The sequence below is a fragment of the Neolamprologus brichardi genome, chromosome 5 (assembly GCF_056152115.1).
Source record: "Neolamprologus brichardi isolate AB-2024 chromosome 5, ASM5615211v1, whole genome shotgun sequence".
Taxonomy (NCBI): Eukaryota; Metazoa; Chordata; class Actinopteri; order Cichliformes; family Cichlidae; genus Neolamprologus; species Neolamprologus brichardi.
Genome location: NC_142108.1, coordinates 29,584,764 through 29,597,186, shown reverse-complemented (window position 1 = coordinate 29,597,186; position 12,423 = coordinate 29,584,764). Strand labels below are relative to the sequence as shown.

The following is a 12,423-nucleotide window of genomic DNA, read 5'->3' as shown; positions in this document are numbered from 1 at the left end:
TTCTAATTTTATGCACACAGACAATTCTTAAGAAAAACCTTAAGCTAGCACATCATTAAAGAAAAACCTAGTGTCCTTGAAGCCTTTGATTATACTGCTAAAGCAGACCTTGACATTAATACCCTACATGTGCTGCTGTAGCAATCAAATTGCATTCATCTCCGCCTGCAGATATGTGTTTAATACAAAATATTTTATCACTTGACTTTCAAAAGAGTTGGAAAGGAAAGAAAATCCCAGCAAAGGTACAGAATGCTAACCAGGTGTCTAATATGCCTTAACTCCTGTAAATGTTGTGAAAGGGTTTATCTGACAGATTCAAGTGTTACTGTTCATATAGTCAAGATATTTTAATATGACGGAGGCCGTTTCTCCTTCATCTCAGTCAAGGCCGTCTGTGTTATGAATTTAACAGAGCGCTGAAAACTGCCGTGAGCACAGCAGCGGTGTGTGTTTGTTGCTGTGCACATGTAAAAGAGAGTGCTACCCTGACCTTTAACACCAGAGTGGTGCCAAAAAGCAGCTTGCTTCTCACTGTGTTTGTGAAATTCTTGACAAAATGCCAAAACCAAAATAAACACGGTACATGAACTTTATGTCATCGGTATTTTCAAGCATTATCATGATACAGAATAGTCCTGAAATAAAGGTGCAATCTTGAAAATTGCAGCAGGAGAAAAAAACCACACAACCCTAAAGATGTTTTCTTTTATTCCCGTAAAATGCTCACAAGATTTCCACTACAGATACGCATCCTGAAGTCCAGTCATCTCCTGGCCAGACAGACATACATCAGCAGAACATCAAAAATGTGCGTGCACACATACCCCTCAGTGAGCCTCAGAGCCTCTTTTGCCTCCTCACTCCTCTATCGGGTCCTCGGGGGGGAGGGAAACCCATGAAATGATTCCTGACATGTCAGATCACACAGCAGCACCGGTTGAGCTGTCTGATATCAACACTTTTCTGCCTGACTGTGGACAAGTAAGACAGGGGGATTTGCAATGATTTCCCCTGGCTATAGCTCTACTTGTATCTCCTGTGCTGACTTAAGTTGCTGAAGCTGCCCTACTGTGCCAGTTAACCCTGAGAAATTCTGTGTCATAGAAAAATAGCGATTCACTAACCTGTGTCAAACTTCAAATTCAGTTTTTTTTAGGATAGAAAATACATAATTATTAAAATTTGTATCTAAAAAAAACCTACTAGGTTTTCATCTGGAATAATATCAACTCGAACCAACCACTGTCCTTTCTGTGTCAGCTTGACAGGAGATGCCAAATTCCTGTTGAGCAATCATTTAGAAAGAGAAAAGAGTGTTTTTAATCCTTTCCCCCTGTCTTCACGATTAAAATTCACATCTCAGATTCACCTTGTTGTGTTACACCCACTGGCAGACTGTCACATTTACATCCATGCATGAACATACCCTGAAAGAATATACCGAGAGTGAAATAGAGAATGACTGAGATATTGTACATTTGCTCCAGCATCTCACACAAATGAGGGAGCATAAAAGGACGGGAATACACCTTCCGACTCCACCACAAAGCTTCCTATGCAAAGCCAGCCACATCCCATGAGTTTGCAGTAGTTCTGACATGAACCTAACTTCGTATCAGTGTCAAAACGGTTTAATATTATCGAAAGACGGTTCATTAGCATACTGGGGTGCTCACAGGTGTGAGCCCTAACAGTATTCTTAAATAGTGAGGCTTTTCCTCTCGCTGTTTGAGTTCAACTCATTATTTGGATGTTTCCGGTGAAGTCAGATCAAAGTTTTGATTAAATGAAGCGTCTCTCCCGGCTCGTCATTTTTCACCCTCGAGGAAGACTGAATCAGGTCTGGAAAAATCTATAAAGAATATCAAGGTATCAAACATTCTCATTATTTTTACCTATGTATCTATTTGGAGCTGTGGGGTGCACAGAGGGTGGGTGAGATATAAGAAGTTACGTACTTTAATACCCTGAGGACTATATCATTTGGCAATACGAGGAGTTTTTCTTCTTTGCATGTTTTGTAGTTAACTTCTAATATCCTGTCACTTTTTAGAGCGTCTTAACAGCAAAGCGGGCGCACAACAGGAGGAACAATGAAAGAAAGACTGAATTGGACAAAGAAGAAAATGTCAGAGTCACAGGATGTACTCGGATTTTTTTTGGCAACTTACCTTCAAGGATGACTTCTTTCCCGGTTTTTTTTAACGCTTGCACAGCCTCGTCATGCGTGGCCTCTCGTAAGTCGTAACCATTGACAGAGAGTATGGCATCACCAACATAAAGGGCCTCGGTCTGGTCAGCAGCCAGGCCTTTAAAGATTTTGGAGATGAGGATTGGCATCTTGTTTTCCTTGCCACCTGCATGATCGGACAGGAAAATCAAGTTAAAAATCATATGGAAAAATCCAACTTTTACCACTAATTAGCTTCACAAAGCAGTTTGGTAGTTCCTATTTGAACGGCCTATTGGCAGTATATAAAGCAAATCAAATTATATGTTTTCTTGGACGCTGGTAAATAAAGCACTGATAAAAAATGACCTTAAATTCACTGTGACTTCACCCCAGAAGGTATAAGTTAGAGCTCAGTCATAAAACGAAAAAAGTGTGGGGCTGGTTGGTAGTTATAAATATGAAATAAACAGTTTCTGTCCCTTATCACCTTAACATTAGTCACCTAAACTGCAGTTAAAAGAGCACATAAAAACTGATGGAGACAGTGATCGACCTACTGTACTATGGTCTGTGTCTCCGACTCTCCCTCCCTTTGTCTCTTTGTCACACAATGAAGGTCAACTAGTAAGTTGATGGATGCGCTGTAACTCTTGTGGTGGGCTTCCGCACTTCATGTGAAGTATCATCGTTAATGTCAGCTTAAAGCTGGACTTTGGCCTTCAGGCTAGTGAGAAATAGTCTTAAAGACGATAAAATGCTTTTTGTGTTTTGGGGTTTTTTTGCTATTTCTTCTGGGTGATCCCTCTGCGAGGATTTTTATCATGCAAATTTCTTTGGACGCCCAATGTAGTATTCTTAAAAATATCAAAACTTCTACACACGCCACCAGGACGATGAACTTATCCACTATTCTGAGCACCATAGCATCATATAGATGTATAATCAGAGGCAATATGTGGTCCTCACTGACTCAGTCACTGAATTAATGAGGGTGTTCCAGAAAGCTTAAAGAAAAGATAAGTTAATGTGGGTTTTAAAGCTATGTTGGTGATGCTATCTTTTATGTATATCATCAAATGTTTAATAAAAAATAAATAACTAAACTTATAAACTTGAGAAATTATTTTAGAAATATCCTGTCTCAGAGTGACGCTGAAAAACTAGTTCATGCATTTATTACTTCCAGGCTGGACTACTGCAATTCATTATTATCAGGATGTCCAAAAAACTCACTGAAAAGCCTTCAGTTAATCCAAAATGCTGCAGCAAGAGTACTGACAGGGACTAGAAAGAGAGAGCAGATTTCTCCTGTTTTGGCTTCCCTTCATTGGCTTCCTGTTAAATCCAGAATTGAATTCAAAATCCTGCTCCTCACATACAAGGTCGTAAATAATCAGGCCCCATCTTATCTTAATGACCTTGTAGTACCATATCACCCTATTAGAGCACTTCGCTCTCGCTCTGCAGGCCTACTTGTTGTTCCTAGAGTATTTAAAAGTAGAATGGGAGGCAGAGCCTTCAGTTTTCAGGCCCCTCTTCTGTGGAACCAGCTTCCAGTTTGGATTCAGGAGACAGACACTATCTCTACTTTTAAGATTAGGCTTCAAACTTTCCTTTTTGCTAAAGCATATAGTTAGGGCTGGACCAGGTGACCCTGAATCCTCCCTTAGTTATGCTGCAATAGATGTAGTCTGCCGGGGGATTCCCATGATGCATTGAGTTTTTCCTTTCCAGTCACCTTTCTCACTCACTATGTATTAACAGACCTCTCTGTATTGAATCATATCTGTTATTAACCTCTGTCTCTCTTCCACAGCATGTCTTTTATCCTGTCTTCCTTCTCTCACCCCAACCGGTCGCAGCAGATGGCCGCCCCTCCCTGAGCCTGGTTCTGCCGGAGGTTTCTTCCTGTTAAAAGGCAGTTTTTCCTTCCCACTGTCGCCAAAGTGCTTGCTCATAGGGGTCATATGATTGTTGGGTTTTTCTCTGTATCTATGAAGCGCCTTGAGGCGACTTTTGTTGTGATTTGGCGCTATATAAATAAAATTGAATTGAATTGAATTGAATTTTAAATCTTAAAAAAGATATTGGAATTTGTCACAGGACAGTTAAGTAACACGCATGACTATCAATACTGCTAGATATATTTTTTAAGGTTTATGTTTAATTAATGCCATTTGGAAAAGGAGCTGAAGAACTAACAACAAATACAGAAGCCAAAGTAGCTGGGTACCATGTTATCTGCCTATAAGCCTACAAGAGTCATTCTAAGAGAGCATTTTGTGGTTGTAAGTAGATACAACTAACTGGTAGAAATGATAGACTTCACTATACTACAATAGAAAAAATACTGCAGTTTTTTCTTTAGTGGGTGACATTGTAAATGGATATTGCATATTGTATATGGAGCGTGAGAGACTTCTACTATCAACGTTGGAGATCTACAGGCCACAGTCAACAGGACCAGGAAGGTGCAGGAGATGTAACCTGGGACAGTGTACACTGAGAGCGCAACCAAGTGGCTGGGATAGTGTGCAAGCACAGCTGTGCCACATATGGGTTAGAAGTACCCAACTCCCAATGGAGGACACCACAGAAGGTGGTTGAGAACAACAAGGCTAAGGTCCTGTGGGACTTCAAGCAGCTGCTGGCCAGCCAACCACACATAGTGATGGTTGACACGGAGCAGAAGACCACAGTGGTCGTAGATGTGGCAGTCCCAGGGGACAGCAACATGAGAAAAGGGAGCACAAGAAAACAGAGAAGTAGCATGGACTGAAGGAACAACTGGAGCAGAATTGGAAGGTAAAGCCCAAAGTAGTCCCAGTGGTAACAGGAGCATTAGGAGATGTAACTGGAAGAGTGGCTCCAGCAGATTACAGGCACAACATTAGAGGTCTAAGTGCAGTGCAGTCCTAGGAACAGCTAAGATTCTGTGCAGTACCTCAGACTTTTGCAGAAGACCCAAGGAGGAACACACACACACATATCATGGCCTAGCATGTTATATGCATGTTATATACCACTAAATTAACATTTTATTCATGAGGTAACAGGCACAAGATGGATGATCTGATATCGTCGTGTTGGTGTTGTTCCCAGATCATCATGAAAATGTTGTTCCAGGTTCAACATTGCAAGTGACCAATCACATTATTGTGATGTTATTTTTTTGCGCACCAACCCATTCGTGCATTTATGAAATTCCAATGTTGCAAGGACAATATCAATTCTGCTTAGCGTTTATTAAAGGGTCAGGGTTAGGGTCCGTTGATCGGCGGACAAAGGCGGTTTCTCGCAGCTTAAGTACAGTTTTTTGTTTTATGCCGGTTTTTCCCGAAGTCGCAAAAGTATGACATCACAACATTCTGATTGGTCACTTGCAATGTTGATCCTGGAACAACCTTTAGTATGATGATCTGGGAACAACACCAACACGAGGATATCAGATCGTGCAGCACAAGATAGCCCCAACTCATTGCATTCTTTAAATAAGTAACTACACTCTTGTACAAAACTGAATAATAACAGTAAATAAGCTAATCCAACCACATAATTAATACTGGAAGATCTAACAGAATTGCTGTGAATGGACAGAGTTGCAACAACGATTGCAGACAATATGAGTGAACATACAATAAGGCTTCATTAAAGTTGATATATCTCAAGATAACACAGTGCATATAACAGAGGATTCAAATGTAGTACAGCAGTTGCACAGTAGGCAAGAGAGTTTCTAGGATATAGTGATACTGGTTTCTAAAGCCATTTTCAGACATGATGAATGTAACATTAATGGCTTCATTAGTCTGTTAAAGTGGCGGCATTCAGATATAGGTCACTATCACTTTAATGTTCCACGCAGGTTCATTCAGACATGCCCAAGGCAATGATGGAGCCAGTGCTTTCTACCATAAAAAAAGGAGACAAGCATTGTCAGCAACTCTACTCAAGTGTGGCAACACTTTTGAACGTTGTCTACAAGAGCAACATCTCAGTGTGTGCTGCTCAGCACACCAGCATGTGGGAGACAGCAGTGGTAACATTACGCTATCCGCTAATGTGACTGCAGTTCAAACTTGTGTCGTTAATAAAGTTATATTTAAATGTTACTCGGCCTGGCCTAGAAAGATAGAGATCATGACTTTTACAAAAAAAAGTGAAGCTCGTTTAGACATAAGGCCAACAAGTTTGGAGGTCATCGGTTTTATGGTAAAGAGTCTGAAAAAGGGGATGATGAGGAGGGTGTCAGAAACACTTAGCGTTGGCAGAGAAAAGGATGGGGGCATGTCTAGAGAGTAGACATTTGAATCAATGAGGAGACAAGACGTTTAAGGAACAGTTAAAAATATTTTTTTCCCCACTTTCTTTACATTATAAAGCCTGACCTTGGAGGAGAGAGGAAATTCCCAAGGGAGTCTGAAGTTTCCCTCAAGTCTGAAATACCACTTACTGGAATGATTGCAGAATAAACATTTTTGACATATTGCTCTAAAAAAATAACCATTAATATGTCTGCCACTCCCACACAAACCTTTATTTCCTTCCTACCATTCTTGCAGGTGCATTTCATGTCAAATACAGTTCAGCACCTACAGCTGGGAACCTGTCAATCAAATATAAGGTGGGTGGCAGTGGTAGAGACAGGGTGGAGCCACAGAAGCTTCTTATGGCAGATTAGTAAATGGTACAATAGTGCTGTGTATCTAATTTATTTATTAGAATGCTTCTTCATCATCAAAAAATGTGCACGTCTGCACTTCAACTGTCATCAGCTTAATTCACACAGTGCTGGAACAATATATAGAGTCAAAACAAAACTTCAAAGTATTGTGGATTCATATTCCTGATGCAATTTTATTTATATTTTTGTTATGCAATGTTCCACTTGAGTCTTGCTGACTGACAAAAATAATGTCTGGAAAAAGTATGAGTTGGTCTGTTAGAGTTTCAGGAACCAAAACATGGTTTCATAATATTTGACCCGCCCAACTGGAATTCAACACACAGGGAGTATTAAAACAATGTCTGGGATGGTTTTAAAGTGAAATAATTGTTTTATGGTACTGTTCACCAACTGCCTTCTCTCAAAGTAGCATTCCCTCTGACTGTCATTGTGGTTATATGCACAGACCGCGCACCTCAGTGGCTCCAAAGAAGGAAAAATGTCTGCAGAAGCACGCAAACTTTTACCATTGGGCCTGTCCAGAGACCTGGAGTCTAGATTCCATGCCTCCCCTCTTAAATTTAGACGTGAGTTAAAGTTGCCTCCGTACTCTTCCTCAAGCTGGGGTGGGCTCCCTAAAATTAACACTAGTGGAGTACTCCACTCCCAGCCACATAGCTTTCATCTTTAGCCAATGACAACTGACTGCTGTGAGCTGCTTCTCTCAGCTGTTCGCAATGCGGTGTCAACTAGCCTACAAGTTTTTCTCTGTTCTTTCATTTGTTTCCCCCTGCGTTTCTGACACTGCTTCTTTTTTCTTTTTACTCTTTTCACCTCTTTGACCTCTTGTCCCATATACCATTTCATGTTTGGCCTGCTCTTTCTGCCTGCACCTTTCACTTTCAATCTTGTATACCCTTCCTCCCAAGACTGCCTCTGAACATCCAGCATCACAACAATGTCAAGCCAAAAGGCTTCTAGCTATGATTTGGTTTTAATAACATGCTGTCTGATTTTCAAACCCACCCATTTCCACAGATGGACATCACAGTTATGTCATTAGGGTTTGGCTTTGTTTTGTTGTTGTTGGGAATTGCGCGGGGGGACTAAAAATTAAGATGTCACCAGCGGCTACAATGATGAGCCATCTTTGCAACATGACAATAATGCAAGTTTACAATTATCTATCAAATCGACACTGTACATCAACCAATCGCCAAGTGATTTCCCGGGAAGACAAACTTGCCAGGAGGAAGCTACAGCTCACACACATGCAATTATACCCACACATGCTGCTTATAGATCCATGCCCGTTATTTATTACACCTTTTACTGCCTTGGCAGTCCATGCTTTACAACACAAGGTGACTTAAGGTTGTGAACTGACAATAATTCATTGATATGATACGTGTCATCACACAGGGGTTATGATTAAAAAATATAATTAGATTTATTGCGACTGTGCAAGAAACCTAATGAGATTTTTATTTTTATATGTAATTCTAGGAAAACTCTTCCAGTACATATTTACAACACACCACCAGGAAAATCTGAATTTAGAAAGCTGACTTTTTAGGCGAGAATTGTGGGGTCTGCATTTGCATTTATCACGACCCAAGCAAAATAAGAAACACAGTATGTAATACATCAGTCTGCAACAAACAGTGTTTATTTAAGTTGCACAAAAGAATCATAAGTTCACCACAATAACCTCAAACAATTCTCGTTAAAGCCAAGGAGGCGGAACCCCACTGTGTGTGGCAAGAATATGAAAATGACCACCTAATTACTGTTTCAATTATAAAGACACAAAGCAAGCTGTGTAAAAAGAAAAAGTGTAAATCTATCAGTCGCTACTAAATTTCAAGAACAAAAGCTGTAATATTTGTCCGTCTATAAAATATAATAAAATCCAAAACATTCCTAAAACTTTGTTATCACATTCCTGTCCATTTTATCTTTTATTTACATAGCTTCCCACTGCTCAACCTTCCTAATCATCGTCAGTTTGAGATCCCCACAGAGATAGGCTATTTTCGTGGAAGCAGGACAAGGAAAAGTCTTTTATCAGCTGCTGCAAAACACATGGCAGGTATGCAGGCTTTGCTGGTAAAATATGGAGAGATTACAACCTTTCTTCATTGAGAAGTCCCTGTAGAAACAATATTCTTGTGGCCACTATGTGCAGTAGAGGTCTCTGTGTCCATGTCTACTCCCGTTTGCTCATTCAAAAGCAAAGTTCAACAGCCAAAAAGGTCTTTGAACCACCTAAAATACTCTGTAGAGCGTGGATTTTACTCTGTCACATATATTTATTGGTGTTACAGCTTCATAATTAGACGTTAGATCTAATAAAACTGATGACACATTTGTGTATGTGAGTGTTGGTTGATAACGCATAATATTCAGGTTTATAACCTGCTTTGTTTGGTGTCTGTAGTCCATAAATAAATATGTTTAAATGAACTGCTGGTGTCGACACTGCTGGGTAATAAGCATCTACGGAAAGTATTCGGGGATTTGTGGAAACTTTTTAAAACCCAAATCGAGTTAAACAGAATCACGCGCCGTTTCCTGATTTCTCTGAATCCAATTATCCCAGTTATTTAAACTAGTGTTTGTTTTTTGTGTTTGTTTGGGGGCACACGGTGGAACCCAACGTTACATGACAGTAGCGAACTAATTACCGTCTCCGGTGACTGTGGTGCACTGAAATGGTTCCCTGTTGAGGAGAGAAACAGCTTGAGAAAATCACAGCTGTCGTTTTTTCTGCGCTAACGTCGGACCTAAACGTGTGAGTTATAACACGAACGGATATTTGTCATAGAGCAAATCGCGGAAAAGTTGCATTTTACGCACGTTTCTGAGAATTGTTGCACATTGTTGAAGTTAGGCAAGTTAACTGGCCGCTGTTTTCGCGGTGGGTGACAGAAGGTACGCTGTAGTCAAAACTTGTGTTAACTGACAGTAACTCGCCGTTCATGCGGTTAGCTATCTTTAAGATACTTTCGTAAACTATCTTACCTTTGATACTGATTCCGAGCCCGCCAACATCTTGCTTGGTAACTCGCACCGTGCGCTTCACGTTGGTGATGGTTTCCGGGACCGGGGACGAGCTGAGGTTCGGGGGGTCTCCGTTGATAGCACCGGCGGGATTCGGGTTTGGCTTCGCGGGTTCTTCGGTGCCCTCACCGGGGTTTAACGTGAGACTATCTTCGGTAAGTGTAGCCAACACCCGGATCCAGCGGTCCACGGTGACTCGAAGTTCCAGCAGTCCCGTTTTCTGCGCCTTCATCGCGGCAGCCATGTTCAACGCATTCCTGGAATAACTCTAGACGGGCTGGCAGTCCTGTAAGAGGGGGTAGAGGGCTGTGGTAGGGGGCATGCAGACACACACATTGAGCCCCCCTCCCTCCCTCTATTTTCTCCTCCTCCAAAAGAGGTTTATCCAGTAGTAGGCTAAGTAAAGTTAATTGAGGGCGATGCGATTAGCAGCGGTGTTGACACACACTCAAAGTTCAAAGAGCTTCTTGTTCAGCCCATCCGTTAATCAGCGATGTGAGGTTGAGCCACGCATAATTAAGTTTTGATTCATTATTTATTTCGAGTGTATTTCAACACCCAGCCTCAGATCACAGATCTCATTTCCAGTGTGCCCGAAACGCGCAAAATCACTGCGCATATATATATATATATATAAGTTCTGCAATAAGGAAAACAAAATCGATATGCTTTCAAGGCCAGAAACGCATTTCTAGTGAAGAGAGCTTATATCAGGAATGACACCCACTAAGCATCTTCGGCTTGGATTCTGCTGACAGAAAACAGTGGGTGTGATGTTACCATGAAGAAGCCTGCACGTTAATCAGAACAATTATATTTATTAGCTCTTATTCAAAATGGGTTTCAGGACAACAGGCACTGAAAGAGGCCATAATGCCCCTCAATACCATGACACTGATGCCCTGTTGCAGCAGCTGAGGCATAGTTAAAGTTGGTCAGTAACCAATAAAATGTTGTTAAAACCAGATACGTGACCAGTAAGATGTTGTACAAAGCATGATTAGCCCAAAGCTCTTCTCCAGTAGTTACCAAATGAGTTGGCAGCGTGGTGTTTGAGCATCGCAAAGGATGAATCAATACTGGATACAGACCAAGACCAAACGACCTCATCTCCCAGACTGGGAATTCCATGACAGTGAAGAAATGGGCTAAAAAATACATGAAAACTTTGTTGTTTGTGTTTGAAATTTTCTGCAGATAGAAAGTAGAATCGTGGTTTAGATTAGTAAACTGATTCCACCGGAGCTACTGCCAAAAATCCAAACTCATGGTGTTTCAGTTAAAAACCCAAAACAATCCTGCTTATGCTGAAGATTAGTGCCAGTAAGTGGAATTTCAGTTCTTTTCAGTCCACAATTTTCATGTTTGAATTTCCAGTTCAAACTAAAATATTTTTCAGATTTATTTTATTTCCTTCCTCGTTTCTTCAGTTCAAACTGTTTAGCAATCCTTTCCATTTCTTTTGTAATTTGCAGAAATCTACTCTGGCAGTCAGTTTTCTTTTTCATTTAGTAGTGAGTAGTAAATGTTTAATGAAAAATGTGGGAAAAAAACATGCAATAACTATTTTGAACTATTTTCTAATATGCCATTATTTCAGGAGTAATAAGCCAAGCCGTTCAGTCTCGGTCTTGACAGAAACTCAACATGGATAAGTACTGCACTGTTGTGGTGACTCAGCAGAGGTGCACTTAATTGTGCAGCATAGACATTAAGACCATGCAGGAGTCACTAAAACAAGCTGATGAAGCAGTCCTCATTTCCTATGCTCTGTTGCATCGGCAAGGTATCTGTCAGCCCTTCAGCTGTGTGTGTGGCACCCTGTGTTGCATCTGCTTCACAGCAGGTGAAATAGCACAGAAGTCCCAGCACTCAGGGTTGGAAAACACTCTTCTGGGTGGGCTATTGAGAGGCAGTTGCTCCCTTAATGAAAACAAGTTTGGAGCTTTGACTGAAAATTCCTCTAAACCCACACAGATGCTCTAAATATTCTCATTTGTCAACAACATTTCTTTATAATTCTAAAGTAGCTAATCAACTCAAATATCAACGCTTACTTTATTCTAATTGCTTCATGTTTACTGTAGTGAATATTGATGTAACAACTTTATTTCTAACAACTTGTTTTTTAAGTCATAGACCATGGCTCAGCTTCACACTAAATATTCAACAGGGAATTTCAAAGCTTAGATTCAAATCTTTTGTCTCCCTCTAGTGGTTAAAGGGCTCTATTACCTCTACACTGGAAACCTAATCTGTTTAAATAACAAAGATTTCCCACATGTCCTATAGAGTACTTTAAAAAAAAAATCTAGGAACAGCTTTTGATTGTTATGCAATGAGGTTTTCACTGTGATAGAAATAAGTAAACAGTAAAAACAGCTGAATTAAGAGAAACAATTTCAGACTTTACTAGAGTCTTGTTAAAGAAAACACATTTTGCAGTTATAAAGTATAGGCCATATGTATAAGGTTAAAATGCAATTACTGTGTCATTAACTGATATTAAACAACCACA

At 40.4% G+C, this 12,423-nt stretch overlaps 1 protein-coding gene across 1 annotated transcript in view; it reads right to left on the bottom strand.

Annotated features, from left to right (window-relative positions):
* The window catches only part of snta1 (syntrophin, alpha 1), a 36,071-nt gene extending 25,845 nt beyond the window's left edge, over positions 1-10,226 (bottom strand). Inside the window, exons 1-2 of the mRNA XM_006782763.3 lie at positions 9,867-10,226; positions 2,175-2,360 (exon numbers count right to left, since the gene is read on the bottom strand). Of these exons, the coding sequence (XP_006782826.1) occupies positions 2,175-2,360; positions 9,867-10,149 (469 nt within the window). The 5' untranslated portion in view covers positions 10,150-10,226. The remainder of the gene's footprint in view (positions 1-2,174; positions 2,361-9,866) is intronic.
* Between the last annotated feature and the right edge of the window lie 2,197 nt (positions 10,227-12,423).